General features: G+C 42.3%; 1 protein-coding gene across 2 annotated transcripts in view; it reads left to right on the top strand.

Annotated features, from left to right (window-relative positions):
- Positions 1-15,710, top strand: part of LOC139577545 (leptin receptor-like) — an 86,880-nt gene that overhangs the window by 16,744 nt on the left and 54,426 nt on the right. For both annotated transcript variants that reach the window (XM_071404595.1, XM_071404594.1), the window contains exons 3-6: positions 856-908; positions 4,023-4,268; positions 5,648-5,777; positions 9,166-9,347. In XM_071404595.1, the coding sequence (XP_071260696.1) occupies positions 856-908; positions 4,023-4,268; positions 5,648-5,777; positions 9,166-9,347 (611 nt within the window). The remainder of the gene's footprint in view (positions 1-855; positions 909-4,022; positions 4,269-5,647; positions 5,778-9,165; positions 9,348-15,710) is intronic.

Below are 15,710 nucleotides of genomic sequence, written 5' to 3'. Positions count from 1 at the left end.
GGGTCGAAACAGCAGGTCCGGGACAAGGTTACGGTTCTATAGCCACAGGTAGAACAACGGAAACTGGATCAGCAGCACAACCAGGTGGACTGGAGACAGGAACAGCCAGAAGTTGTCAGGCTATGTAGTCCTGAGGCTCAGGTCCTCCGGGAAGGTAGAGAGAGCGAGAGAGAGTTGGGAGAATTAGAGGAAGCATACTGAAGATCCCACAGGACACCAGATAAGACAGGAGAATTACACCAGATAGGACAGACTGACCCTAGCCCCCTGGCACATAGACTATTGCAGCATAGGTACTCTGGGAAACTGTGGCCCCGTCCAAAGATACCCCTAGACAGGGCCAACCAGGCAGAATATAACCCCACCCACTTTGCCAAAGGGATATCAACAGACCCTGAGACAAGGCAGAGTATAGCCCACAAAGATCTCCCCCACCGCACTAGCCCGAGGGGATGCAAAACCGGACAGGAAGAACACGTCAGTGACTCAACATTGTGTCTAAAGGCCCTGATGAAGCTCAGTGACACTGCTGACTTAAGTACCTACTGTAAAACACTCTCCTGTTCTCCTGTGAAACTAGTTTTGGGTTGAGTCAGCATTGGGTTGACAAGACTCTCTCTGCTTTCCTCTCTTTATCTATCTCTCTGTCTCTCTCTTTTATCTCATGTTCTCTATCTTGTCTTTCTCTATTCATCCGTTTCTCTTTTTATTCACCTGTACATCTCACCTGATCCCCCTTCCCTCTCTAAATTCCTCCCCATACCATCTCTCATAACTGATAGAAGATGTAAACATTTTATCTCTCCCTCGCTCACTCTCGTTCCCTCTTCCTCCTCTCTCTCTCTATTTCTGCAGGATCCTGTCTGCAATGCTAACATTCCTGGTGCATATCCTCATCATCTCCCGTGGTGAGTTGAGGTCCTTCCCCATTAGAAGAATCGTAACTATCTCACTTCGTCCATCCACCATTACCTCCCCCACAACCTCCCCGTGGGCAGATTGCTTCGCGTAGACCGAGAGAATCTGCCAGGACTGAATGGGATGCGTGAGATCAGAGCAGCATTAGTTCCGGATTGGGCGAAGGCGGCGCTTAATCTGCTTTGCCTCGAGCGCTTTGTGCATGTGCCCACACGGATCGTAAAAGGGGGTTATGCCTGTAATCGCACAATTTCACTCACTCAAACATTTCAGAAGCAACGCCACATGCAGTTACATGTTACGTGGTGTTCCCTAGCAGCTTTTCGCCGGAACTAGGCCTACCCATGTCAGCAAATACAGTACAGTGCACTTGTATTCGTATACACAGAAACACAGGGCCTCTTCCTATACTATCACATCCACTACACCAGGGTTTCCTAAACTCGGTCCTCGGGACACCATGGTGTGCACGTTTTGTTTTTTCCCTGGCACTACACAGCTGATTCAAATAATCAACTAATCATCAAACTTTGATCGTTTGAATCAGCTGTGTAGTGTTAGGGCAAACAACAAAACGTGCAGCCCTTGGGATCCCGAGGACATAGTGTGTAATGCAGCGTTTCCCAAACTATCACACCCCTTAGCTACTTACAATACAGTCCATTATTGGCAAAATCAAAAGGGCCATTAAGTGTTGCATTTCATTGGTGTGACACTGTGTGATCGAAATAGAGGTACGCTGTTCTCTGCGGTTACCCATCCTTTTAATGTTGGACGTCATCCAATGTGTAAGGCAACAATCCTTCTAATGGGTGGAATGAATCATGGTCTTGGAGGAGGACTAGTAACGGAAAGGTTGCAAGATCGAATCCCCGAGCTGACAAGGTGAAAATCTGTCGTTCTGCCCCTGAACAAGGCAGTTAACCCACTGTTCCTATGCCGTCATTGAAAATAAGAATTTGTTCTTAACTGACTTGCCTAGTTAAATAAAGGTGATAAAAAATACTCTATGTCTCCCTGAGGCACTGTATCCCTATGACGTGCCTTCATATTGTGTCAGTCACATTGTTTCACCTGTTGAAATAGGACCATGTTCAGTATTTACAGTTGAAGTCGGAAGTTTACATACACCTTAGCCAAATACATTTAAACTCTGTTTTTCATAATTCCTGACATTTAATCCTAGTAAAAATTCCCTGTCTTAGGTCAGTTAGGATCACCACTTTATTTTAGGAATGTGACATGTCAGAATAATAGTAGAGAGAATGACTTATTTCAGCTTTTATTTCTTTCATCACATTCCCAGTGGGTCAGCAGTTTACATACACTCAATTCGTATTTCGTAGTATTGCCTTTAAAATTGTTTGACTTGGGTCAAACGTTTCGGGTAGCCTTCCACAAGATTCCCACAATAAGTTGGGTGCATTTTGGCCCATTCCTCCTGACAGAGCTGGTGTAACTGAGTCAGGTTTGTAGGCCTCCTTGCTCGCACACGCTTTTTCAGGTCTGCCCACAAATTGTCTATAGGATTGAGATCATGGCTTTGTGATGGCCACTCCAATACCTTGACTTTGTTGTCCTTAAGCCATTTTGCCACAACTTTGGAAGTATGCTTGGGGTCATTGTCCATTTGGAAGACCCATTTGCGACCAAGCTTTAACTTCCTGACTGATGTCTTGAGATGTTGCTTCAATATATCCAAATAATTTTCCATACTCATGGTGCCATCTATTTTGTGAAGTGCATCAGGCCCTCCTGCAGCAAAGTACCCCCACAACATGATGCTGCCACCCCAGTGCTTCACGGTTGGGATGGTGTTCTTTGGCTTGCAAGCATCCCCCTTTTTCCTCCAAACATGACAATGGTCATTATGGCCAAACAGTTCTATTTTTCTATCATCAGACCAAAGGACATTTCTCCAAAAAGTACGATCTTTGTCCCCATGTGCAGTTGCAAACTGTAGTCTGGCTTTTTTATGGCGGTTTTGGAGCAGTGACTTCTTCCTTAATGAGCGGCCTTTCTGGTTATGCCGATATAAGACTCGTTTTACTGTGGATATAGATACTTTTGTACCTGTTTCCTCCAGCATCTTCACAGGGTCCTTTGCTGTTGTTCTGGGATTGATTTGCACTTTTCGCACCAAAGTAAGTTAATCTCTAGGAGACAGAACGCGTCTGCTTCCTGAGTGGTATGACGGCTGCGTGGTCCCATGGTGTTTATACTTGCGTACTCTTGTTTGTACAGATGAACATGGTACCATCAAGCGTTTGGAAATTGCTCCCAAGGATGAACCAGACTTGTGGAGGTCTACAATTTATTTTCTGAGGTCTTGGCTGATTTCTTTTGATTTTCCCATTATGTCAAGCAAAGAGGCACTGAGTTTGAAGGCAGGCCTTGAAATACATCCACAGGTACACCTCCAATTGACTCAAATGATGTCAATTAGCCCATCGGAAGCTTCTAAAGCCATGACATAATTTTCTGGAATTTTCCAAGCTAGTCAACTTAGTGTATGTAAACTTCTGACCCACTGGAATTGTGATACAGTGAATTATAAGTGAAATAATCTGTCCAACAATTGTTGGAAAATGACTTATGTCATGCACAAAGTAGATGTCCTAACCGACTTGCCAAAACTATAGTTTGTTAACAAGAAATTTGTGGAGTGGTTGCAAAAAAGTTTTAATGACTCCAACCTAAGTGTATGTAAACTTCTGACTTCAACTGTATCCTTAAGCTATAGAATCCCTCTGGTAGACTGAGGTTACCAGAGTTTATTCTACTGATGTTCTCTGAACAATAGTATTGCCTTTTTTATAATACTTTTTCCAACTTCATGAACATGTCTTGAATGATTGATCTTTTTATTTGATGAATGTATCATTATTATCAATTTACATCAATGACCTCCATTTAAATATTTTTGATTCTGCCTAGGAACAAATGCTATTGTAACGGTTGGAAATAAATATTGTGGGGATGGAATACCATGTGAAGAATCAAACCCACAACTCTGGTGTTACCAGCATCATCATGCCACAGCTTCTGCCCTGTGTCTGATGTCATTACCTGTCAACCATGTAAACTTCCCATTTCTGCCTAAGGGGTTGTGTCTCTGGAGCCTATGCAAGAATCCCCCCATGGAGACGTTCTAGACCTCCCTTGGCAGACAGAGCTCTGCTGTGCCTCACCCCCAGCCCAGCATCATCATGGGGGAGAGGGAGAGGACGAGGGGTCTGCGGGGTCCAGGAGGGCACCATCTGATACGGGACACCCACACACACCCCAGTGCCTCTTTAGGAACTCCACAAGCACACTAATACCTCCCCAGGAGACAAATCCCAGTGGAGGTCAGAGTCCAGCTCTGTTTTAATGACATTACAGTTACTGGGTGATAGTTCTCTCTGCAAGACCTGGGCCCGTATTCACAAAGCATCTTAGAGTAGCAGTGCTGAGCCAGGATCAGTTCTGCCTTTTAAATCATAATGAATAGGAGTTGGGGACCTGCTCCTTAATCAGCACTCCTCCTCAGAGATGCTTTGTATACACTACTGTTCAAAAGTTTGGGTCACTTAGAAATGTCCTTGTTTTTGAAAAAAAAATGACACATTTTTTGTCCATTAAAATAACATCAAATTGATCAGAAATACAGTGTAGACATTGTTAATGTTGTAAATGACTGTTGTAGCTGGAAACGGCAGATTTTTTATGGAATTTCTACATAGGCGTATAGAAGCCAATTATCAGCAACCATCACTCCTGTGTTCCAATGGCACTTTGTGTTAGCTAATCCAAGTTTATCAGGCTAATTGATCATGAGAAAACTCTTTGCAATTATGTTAGCACAGCTTAAAACTGGTGTCCTGATTAAAGAAGCAATAAAACTGTCCTTCTTTAGACTAGTTGAGTATCTGGAGCATCGGCATTTGTGTGTTCGATTACAGGCTCAAAATGGCCAGAAAAAAATAACTTTCTTCTGAAACTCGTCAGTCTATTCTTGTTCTGAGAAATGAAGGCTATTTCATGCGAGAAATTACCAAGAAACTGAAGATCTCGTACAGCGCTGTGTACTACTCCATTCACAGAACAGTGCAAACTGGCTCTAACCAGAATAGAAAGAGGAGTGGGAGGCCCCGGTGCACACACACACACACACACCTAGTTAAATAAATAATAAACCCACACCCAATTAGGACAGTCATAGCAAAAAAGCCATGGAACATATTCTGAAAAATAGACCTTGAATCTGGCCAACATTATCTCAGGATCCACTTTGATGAATTAAACACACAGTGAATGGGAAGATGTTATTCATTCATTCACCCCCTCTTATCAAAATAACTCTGTCTAACGCAGGTATTGTGTACCTCCGGTATACACTACCGTTCAAAAGTTTTTTTTGGGGGGGGGGCCTGCACAGAGCCCTGACCTCAACCCCATCGACCACCTTTGGGATAAATTGGAACCACAACTGCGAGCCAGGCCTAATCGCCCAACGTCAGTACCCGACCTCGCAAGTCACCGCAGCACTATTCCCAGAATAGTGTAGGTTGTTATAGCAGATAAGGGGGGACCAACTCCATATTAATGCCCGTGATTTTGGAATGAGACGTTTGACGAGCATGGGGGGCACATACTGTTGGTCATGGAGTGTAGATTGGGTTTTACAGCGACCAGACAGACAGTCAGACAGTCTTGATGCAAACATGCTAATTGAATCTCTCTCCAGCCACCTGTTGGGACATCCTGTGTCGTGTCGATGAGACCTGGGAAAATGTAATATGTGATCTAAAGCACCGCGCCACTTCTTCAGACAACTCCACTACTGGGTCGGTGACAATTTGCTTGCAGCGCTTGGTGTGAGTATCAAGTTAAATTTAAAGTAACAGTCCAGTGTTACCAGATTTCTATTAAATAGGACCTATAATTAATTACATTATGAGGGAAATAGAATGACATCATCCTCTATGAGGAAAGAGCAAGCATTTTTGAAACGGTCCATTTGAGATACAAGATGGAGGTGGGGTTTTTTAAGTGTTTTTTTTATGCAATGTATGCTTTGGCTACAAATACAAGTATAGGATGAGTCAACAATATTGCTTGGGTATGAGTTAACAGAATATTAACTTTTAAAAGTGATATTTTCACTGATCAGTTACTTTAACTTGCTGCTACTCTCTAGTCTCTCTCCTCTCCCATTACTTTTTGTTATTCCTGTCTAGTGTTGGCCAAAAACCTACCGGAGGCAATAAGAGCACAGGTGTGTGTGTGTGTGTGTGTGTGTGTGTGTGTGTGTGTGTGTGTGTGTGTGTGTGTGTGTGTGTGTGTGTGTGTGTGTGTGTGTGTGTGTGTGTGTGTGTGTGTGTGTGTGTGTGTGTGTGTGTGTGTGTGTGTGTGTGTGTGTGTGTGTGTGTGCGCGCGCGCGTGCGCGCGCGCTATGAGCCTATTCATCTCCCACAGCAGGGTTAAGCTTGTGGTTGTAGGTGAATCTACTGCTGTGCAGGCAGCAGATCAAGTATTGGCTGGTTGATAACACACCAGCACCAGGATAACTGGCATTGCTGGCCCTGTGCTAAACAGACAACAAGAACACACTACTGTTGTCACTCAATAAGCCTTTGATACAGTCATTCAAACAGCATCATCTTGTTCCCTACTCAAACAGTATATGAATTGTGTTTGATGTTTTAATGTTTTAATAGTTAAATGTCAACTTGTCAATCAATCAAATGTATCAGCAGTTGTCACAAAGACTGTGTTAACACAGGTAGCCCAATTGTGATATTTTGCCAATAATTGGTCTTTTGGCTAATCAGATCAAATCTTTTGCTTATAATTGGGCAAAAGATCAAAATCGGGCTGCCTGTGTAAATGCAGCCAAAGTGCTTTCACTTGCTCATTGCTTTCATGTGGATTGCACCTAGCCTGATCCCAGATGTTGGTGCAATCATTTCAAACATGGCATGACAAGGAATTTGACATGATAGCACAAACAGATCTGGGACCAGGCTAGGTTGCACCCTGACCTGTGCTTTGTCTATGATTTCCACACTACACTAGCCTGTTATCTTTACTGTATGAACGTATATTTATTTAGGCTGGCATTTGTGATGAGAACATGTTTGCGTCCCCAAATAGCACCCTATTCCCTATGTAGTGCACTACTACAGTTTAAGTCGGAAGTTTACATACACTTAGTTTGGAGTCATTAAAACTCGTTTTTCAACCACTCCACCAATTTCTTGTTAATTAACAAGTTTTGGCAAGTCGGTTAGGACATCTACTTTGTGCATGACACAAGTAATTTTTCCATCAATTGTTTACAGACAGATTATTTCACTTATAATTCACTGTATCACAATTTCAGTGGGTCAGAAGTTTACATATACTAAGTTGACTGTGCCTTTAAACAGCTTGGAAAAGTCCAGAAAATTATGTCATGACATTAGAAACTTCTGATAGGCTAATTGACATCATTTGAGTAAATTGGAGGTGTACCTGTGGATGTATTTCAAGGTCTACCTTCAAACTCAGTGCCTCTTTGCTTGACATCATGGGAAAATCAAAAGAAATCAGCCAAGACCTGTCACAATCGCCTGGAGTGGTGGGTGCAGAGTCAATTGCAGAGAGCCGAGGATACTGGGGAAAACCGTCTTTATTTGGATTCCCAAACGAACGCCCAAAACCATAGGCGAAAAATAGACAGAAAAATAGTCCGACCCAACACAGGGCACAAACGGACAGGCACACAAACACGCACACCCTGACTAACAGAAAACAATCCCGCACCTAACAGGCTTAAATAGACATAAATCAAGAAACAAAATAAGAGACAGGTGCAACCAATAAGACCAAACAAACAGAAAAGGAAAAAGGGATCGGTGGCGGCTAGTAGACCGGCGACGCCGAGCGCCGCCCGAACAGGCAGGGGAGCCACCTTCGGTGGGAGTCATGACAAGACTTCAGAAAATAAATTGTAGACCTCCACAAGTCTGGTTCATCTTTGGGAGCAATTTCCAAACGCCTGAAGGTACCACGTTCATCTGTACAAACAATAGTACGCATGTACAAACACCATGGGACCACACAGCCGTCATACCACTCAGGAAGGAGACGCGTTCTGTCCCCTAGAGATGAACGTACTTTGGTGCGAAAAGTGCAACTCAATCCCAGAACAACCGCAAAGGACCTTGTGAAGATGCTGGAGGAAACAGGTACAAAAGTATCTATATCCACAGTAAAACGAGTCCTATATCGACATAACCGGAAAGGCCGCTCAGCAAGGAAGAAGCCACTGCTCCAAATCCGCCATAAAAAGCCAGACTACGGTTTGCAACTGCACATGGGGACAAAGATCGTACTTTTTGGAGAAATGTCCTCTGGTCTGATGAAACAAAAATAGAACTGTTTGGCCATAATGACCATCGTTATGTTTGGAGGAAAAAGGGGGAGGCTTGCAAGCCGAAGAACACCATCCCAACCGTGAAGCATGGGGGTGGCAGCATCATGTTGTGGGGGTGCTTTGCTGCAGGAGGGACTGGGGCACTTCACAAAATAGATGGCATGATGAGGATGGAAAATTATTTGGATATATTGAAGCAACATCTCAAGACATCAGTCAGGAACGCTTGGTCGCAAATGGGTCTTCCAATTGGACAATGACCCCAAGCATGCTTACAAAGTTGTGGCAAAATGGACTACAAAGTCAAGGTATTGGTGTGGCCATCACTAAGCCCTGACCTCAATCCTATAGAACATTTGTGGGCAGAACTGAAAAAGTGTGTGCAAGCAAGGAGGCCTACAAACCTGACGCGGTTACACCAGCTCTGTCAAGAGGAATGGGCAAAAATTCACCCAACGTATTGTGGGAAGCTTGTGGAAGGCTACCTGAAACGTTTGACCCAAGTTAAACAATTTTAAAGGCAATGCTACCAAATACTAATTGAGTGTATGTAAACTTCTGACCCACTGGGAATGTGATGAAAGAAATAAAAGCTGAAATAAATAATTCTCTCTACTATTATTCTGACATTTCACATTCTTAAAATAAAGTGGTGATCCTAACTGACCTAAAACAGGGATTTTTCCTAAGATTAAATGTCAGGATTTGTGAAAAACTGAGTTTAAATGTATTTGGCTAAGGTGTATGTAAACTTCCGACTTCAACTGTAGGGAATACCATGCCATTTGGGACACAGACCATGTGGTGATCTGGTTAAGTAAATAAATATCTCCTGTCTTTTTCAGAGCACAGCCTGACAGAGAGGTAAACACCACGCATGGGACTGACAGCATGGACTGTGTGGGAAAGGATTCCATCACCTGTTCTATCGTCATCCTCGCGGTCAGCAGTGTCGTCGTTGTAACAGCCAACGTGTCCAACACCACAGCAGGTCCTCTGATGATTCTCATCGTCCCTCCGCGTCTCGGTAAGGAGTGGTAAATACATCTGATCCCTCCTTCACCCTCTTGTCTGATGATGATAGAGGATGTTAATTGATTTAATGGCCAGGTGGCTTATGTATCTGGACCTCAAATTCAGAGGCTAATGGATATTACTTAAACTTTTTTTCATTAGTCCACTGTTGATACAATCCCCAAAATGTTTTGCATGTCTGCAATCAAGTTTTCAAGATATAGAACTTACAAAAAGCTAATTGTCATGCATCATCATGATGATGTGGCTAGTGACAATTTGCTTTAGTTTTTGATTGTTTTTGAATTGATTATTCCTTTAACCTTTTCATATATGAGTTCCAAATATCTCTAACGGTTGCCCCAGCGTGAGTTTTTTTTATGATCGTGATGTCAGAATGCACTCACTGTTCCAAAAATGTGACTGTTACGCAACAGGACAGTTAACCTGCGCTGCGCTCAAACTAAGACACACGCTGCCTGCCAGTTATCTATAGACTATATTTCAACTTGTCAATTTGAAATGATTTTCTTCAAAGTTTTAATTGAGTTGTGTTCCACCTTCTCATAAATTCACATAGAAGTAGCCCATTTCACTGTTGCAGACAATTTATGTTTGAGGCTTTACCGACAACTTCTCTTCGATGAGAGCCTAAGAAACCTCCCCAGTGTTTCCCCAGATCATGTATGCAGACATTTGCGCAGTCAAGCACAAACTTTTCCCCCCTGGCATATTTTCTGGCTGGCGTTCACATCGCCTTCATTGTTGTTTACAAATAATAACTTAGGACATTTGTGCGTTCCAATCAAAGTAAGTTCCTTATTTTCTGTATATCGTGTTGTCGTTTCTACTTTAGCATACTGTATGTATGTATGGAGCATAATGTATTTACTGTTTTATTCACATTTATTCAGATTTATTTTATTGTAATGGACACATATGATGTGTGTAAAATACTTTTTTGAAGGTTGTACTGATTATGATGAGCTAATGCTAAGCTATTTGCCAGCTGTGTTGACATTATACAATGCATTCTGGGTGTCACGTAAACGTCTGTCAGACCAAAGATATTATAAGAAATGAGGTGAGGGATGGTTCACTCATCTTTCGGAGTAAACTTCCGGAAGTGAATTTAGAGAAGTGAATGATGGTAGACGACACACCCCCTTCAACATGCATACTGAAAAAGGCCAAACTCATCTTGTCTCCTCTTATCTTTGGATGACCCTGAAAAAACAAACATGGCAGCGCGTACAAACTACCCATCATTGGATTAATTTAGATTTTTAGAAAGTGTTTTACTCAATTTTTTCGATCAATGGTGAGCTCACCTGTGATGTGATGAATTGTAAATAGTAATTTCTATTAGCTAATTCATATTATGGTTTCTGTCAACTGAAAGTTAGCTAAATATGACTGCTTGTGTTAGGTCAATATTTTTGCCATCGGTACTACTGGCCAACGTGCAAACGCTGGATAATAAAGTGGACGAACTAAAAGCATGTATATCCTACCAACGGGACATTAAAAACTGTAATATCTTAAGTTTCAACGAGTCATGGCTGAATGACAACATGAATAACATACAGCTGGCGGTTATACACTGTATCGGCAGGATAGAACAGCAGCCTCTGGTAAGACGAGGGGTGGTGGTCTATGTATATTTGTAAACAACAGCTGGTGCACGATATCTAAGGAAGTCTCGGTTTTGCTAACCTGAGGTAGAGTATCTCATGATAAGTTGTAGAGCACAATATCTACCTAGAGAGTTTTCATCTATATTCATTGTAGCTGTCTATTTACCACTACAAACCAATGCTGGCATCCAGAGATGGCGCTCCTAGTGGCTGGGGACTTTAATGTAGGGAAACCTAAATCCGTTTTACCTAATTTCTACCAGCATGTTAAATGTGCAACCAGAGGGAAAAAACTCTAGACCACTTTTATTCCACACACAGAGATGCATGCAAAGTTCTCCCTCGCCCTCCATTTGGCAAATCTGACCATAATCCTGATTTCTGCTTACAAGCAAAAATGAAAGCAGGAAGCACCAGTAAAAAAGGAAGCATCAATAAAAAGTGGTCAGATGAAGAAGATGCTAAGCTACAGGACTGTTTTGCTAGCACAGACTGGATTATGTTTCGGGATTCTTCCGATAGCATTGAGGAGTACACCACATCAGTCACTGGCTTCATCAATAAGTGCATTGATGATGTCGTCCACACAGTGACTGTACGTACATACCTCAACCAGAAGCCATGGATTACAGGCAACATCCGCACTGAGCTAAAGGGTAGAGCTGCCACTTTCAAGGAACAGGACTCTAACCCGGAAGCTTAAAAGAAATTCCGCTATGCCCTCCGACTAACCATCAAACAGGCGAAGTATCAATACAAGACTAAGATCAAATCATACTACACCGGCTCCGACGCTCGTCGGATGTGGCAGGGCTCGCAAACTATTACAGACTACAAAGGGAAGCACAGCCGAGAGCTGCCCAGTGACACGAGCCTACCAGGCGAGCTAAATTACTTTTATGCTCGCTTCAAGGACAATAACACTAAAACATGCATGAGAGCATCAGCTGTTCCGGACGACTGTGTGATCACGCTTTCCGCAACCGATGTGAGTAAGACCTTTAAACAGGTCAACATTCACAAGGCCACAGGGCCAGACGGATTACCAGGACGTGTACTCCGAGCATGCGCCGACCAACTGGCAGGTGTCTTCACTGACATTTTCAACCTCTCCCTGTCTGAGCCTGTAATACCAACATGTTTCAAGTAGAGGTCGACCGATTATGATTTCTCAACGCCGATACCGATACTGATTTATTGGAGGACCAAAAAAAGCCATTACGATTAATCGGGCAATTTTTATATATATTTGTGATAATAACAATTGCAACAATACTGAATGAACAATGAACCCTTTTATTTTAACTTAATATAATACATAAATAAAATCTATTTAGTCTAAAATAAATAATGAAACATGTTCAATTTGGTTTAAATAATTCAAAAACACAGTGTTGGAGAAGAAAGTAAAAGTGGAATATGTGCCATGTAAAAAAGCTAACGTTTAAGTTCTTTGCTCAGAACATGAGAACATATGAAAGCTGGTGGTTCAATATTCCCAGTTGTCCAGTATTCCCAGTTAAGAAGTTTTAGGTTGAAGTTATTATAGGAATTATGACGCTTTGACTATTTCTCTCTATACCATCTGTATTTCATATACCTTTGACTATTGGATGTTCTCATAGTGACTTTAGTATTGCCAGCCTAATCTCGGGAGTTGATAGGCTTGAAGTCATAAACAGCGCTGTGCTTCAAGTGTTGCTAAGAGCTGCTCGCAAACGCAGTAAAGTGCTGTTTGAATGAATGCTTACGAGCCTGCTGCTGCTGCCTACCACCGCTCACACAGACTGCTCTATGAAATATCAAATCATAGACTTAATTATAATAAACACACAGAAATATGAGCCTTTGGTCATTAATATGGTCAAATCCAGGAAACTGTCATTTAGAAAACAAAACGTTTATTCTTTCAGTGAAATACGGAACCATTCTGTATTTTGTCAAACGGGTGGCAACCCTAAGTCTAAATATTGCTGTTTCATTGCACAACCTTCAATGTTATGTCATAATGATGTAAAATTCTGGCAAATTAATTACGGTTTTTGTTAGGAAGAAACACAGTTCGCAACGAGCCAGGCGGCCCAAACTGTTGCATATACCCTGACTCTGCTTGCACTGAATGCAAGAGAAGTGACAAAATTTCCCTAGTTAATATTGCCTGCTAACATGCATTTATTTTAATTAAATATGCAGGTTTAAAAAAATATACTTCTGTGTATTGATTTTAAGAAAGGCATTGATGTTTATGGTTAGGTACATTTGTGCAATGAATGTGCTTTTTTCGCGAATGCGCTATTGTTAAATTCTCACCTGTTTGACGAAGTTGAATTAGGCTGTTATTCGATGATAAATTAACAGGCACCGCATTGATTATATGCAACGCAGGACAAGCTAGTTAACCTAGTAATATCATCAACCATGTGTAGTTAACTAGTGATTATGTGAAGATTGTTTGTTTTTTATAAGATAAGTTTAATGTTAGCTAGCAACTTACCTTGGCTCATTGCAGCCACAAGGTCCTTTTGACGCTGCACTCGCATAACAGGTGGTCAGCCTGTCACATCTTTCCTCATGGATTGCAATGTAATCGGCCATAATCGGCGCCCAAAAAGACTGATTACCGATTGTTATGATAACTTGAAACCGGCCCTAATTAATCGGTCATGCCATAGTCCCTGTACCCAAGAACACTAAGGTACTGTAGTGGAGCATGTTGAGAGCCTCAAGTTCCTTGGCGTCCACATCACCAACAAACTAATGTGGTCCAAACACACCAAGACAGTCGTGAAGAGGGCACGACAAAACCGATTTCCCCCTCAGGATACTGAAAATATTTGCCATGGGTCCTCAGATCCTCTAAAGCTTCTACAGCTGCACCATCAAGAGCATCCTGATGGGTTGCATCACTGCCTGGTATGGCAACTGCTCAGCCTCCGACCGCAAGTCACTACAGAAGGTAGTGTGTACAGCCCAGTACATCACTGGGGGCCAAGCTTCCTGCCATCCAGCCTCTATACCAGGTGGTGTCAGAGGAAGGCCCTAAAAATTGTCAAAGACTCCAGCCAACCTAGTCGTATACTGTTCTCTCTGCTACCACACGGCAAGCGTGACCAGAGTGCCAAGTCTAGGTCCAAGAAGCTTTTAAACAGCTTCTACCCCCAAGCCATAAGACTCCTGAACAGGTAATCAAATGGCTACCCAGACTATTTGCATTGCCCCGCCCCCTCTTTTACAATGCTGCAACTCCCTGTTATTACCTATGCATAGTCACTTTAATAACTCTACCTACATGTACATATTACCTCGACTAACCGGTGCCCCCGTACATTGACTCTGTACCAGTACCCCCAGTATATAGCCTCACGATTGTTATTTGATTACTGCTCTTTAATTATTTGTTACTTTTATTTAATTTTTTGTATTTTTCTCATTTTTTTCCTCAATTTCCTCCTGACTGACGTGCCGAAAGTAAACTGCCTGTTGCTCAGGCCCTGAAGCCAGAATATGCATATAATTGGTACCATTGGAAAGAAGACACGTTGAAGTTTGTTGAAATGTTATTTCAAGACTGAAATTTCATTTTTCTTAACGAGCAACAGAGAAACACGTGGAATTGGTGCGTTCATTATGCCAAGTACCAGCGTGCTGCCTGGCAGGCTGGCACTGTTCATTATGTAGGCTAGCGGTATCTAGGGAGCCATTTGGACCATAATGAAACTAGAGAGGTAGTCAATAACTCCCGCTTGGAGTTTGCCAAAAGGCACCTAAAGGACTCTCAGACCATGGGAAACAAGTTTCTCTGGTCTAATGAAACCAAGATTGAACCCTTTGGCCTGAATGCCAAGCGCCACGTCTGGAGGAAACCTGGCACCATTCCCTACGGTGAAGTGTGGTGGCAGCAGCATGCTGTGGGGATGTTTTTCAGAGGCATGAACTGGGAGACTAGTCAGGATCGAGGGAAAGATGAATGGAGCAAAGGTTCACCTTCCAACAGGAAAAAAACCCTAAGCACACAGCCAAGACAATGCAGGAATGGCTTTGGGACAAGTCTCTGAATGTCCTTGATTGGCCCAGCCAGAGCCCGGACTTGAACCCGAACGAACATCTCTGAAGACACCTGAAAATAGCTGTGCAGCGACGCTCCCCATTCAACCTGACAGACCTTGAGAGGATCTGCAGAGAAGATTGTGAGGAACTCCCCAAATACAGGTGTGCCAAGTTTGTAGCGTCATACCCAAGAAGACTCGAGGCTGTAATCGCTGCAAAGGGAGCTTCAACAAAGTACTGAGTAAAGGGTCTGAATACTTATGTAAATATGTTATCAGTTTTTTATTTGTAATAAATTGGAAAACATTTCTATAAATCTTTTTTGCTTTGTCATTATGGGGTATTGTGTGAAATATCAGGAAAACAATTGATGAGGAAAAAAATGTAATCCATTTTAGATTAAGGCTGTAACATAATAAAATGTGGAAAAATTCAAGGTGTCTGAATACTTTCCGAATGCTCTGTATCTCAATTCTGAATAGTCCCCTTAGTGTCCAACCAACATGAAGTTAATTGACATTCATTCCGTAATCTACAGTAAAAAGTTATTTCACATTCACAGCCTGTTTAATGAGACATGAATGTCTGAGAGTGCTAATTTATTTTATAATGAAACAGAAAATTTAAAAAGATAATGCTAATTAATACCATTCTCTCTTTCTGTCGGCTAGGCGGTGACATTGTCATTATAA

This window comes from Salvelinus alpinus, chromosome 6, assembly GCF_045679555.1.
Source record: "Salvelinus alpinus chromosome 6, SLU_Salpinus.1, whole genome shotgun sequence".
Classification (NCBI taxonomy): Eukaryota; Metazoa; Chordata; class Actinopteri; order Salmoniformes; family Salmonidae; genus Salvelinus; species Salvelinus alpinus.
This window is presented reverse-complemented; position numbering and strand designations above follow the sequence as displayed.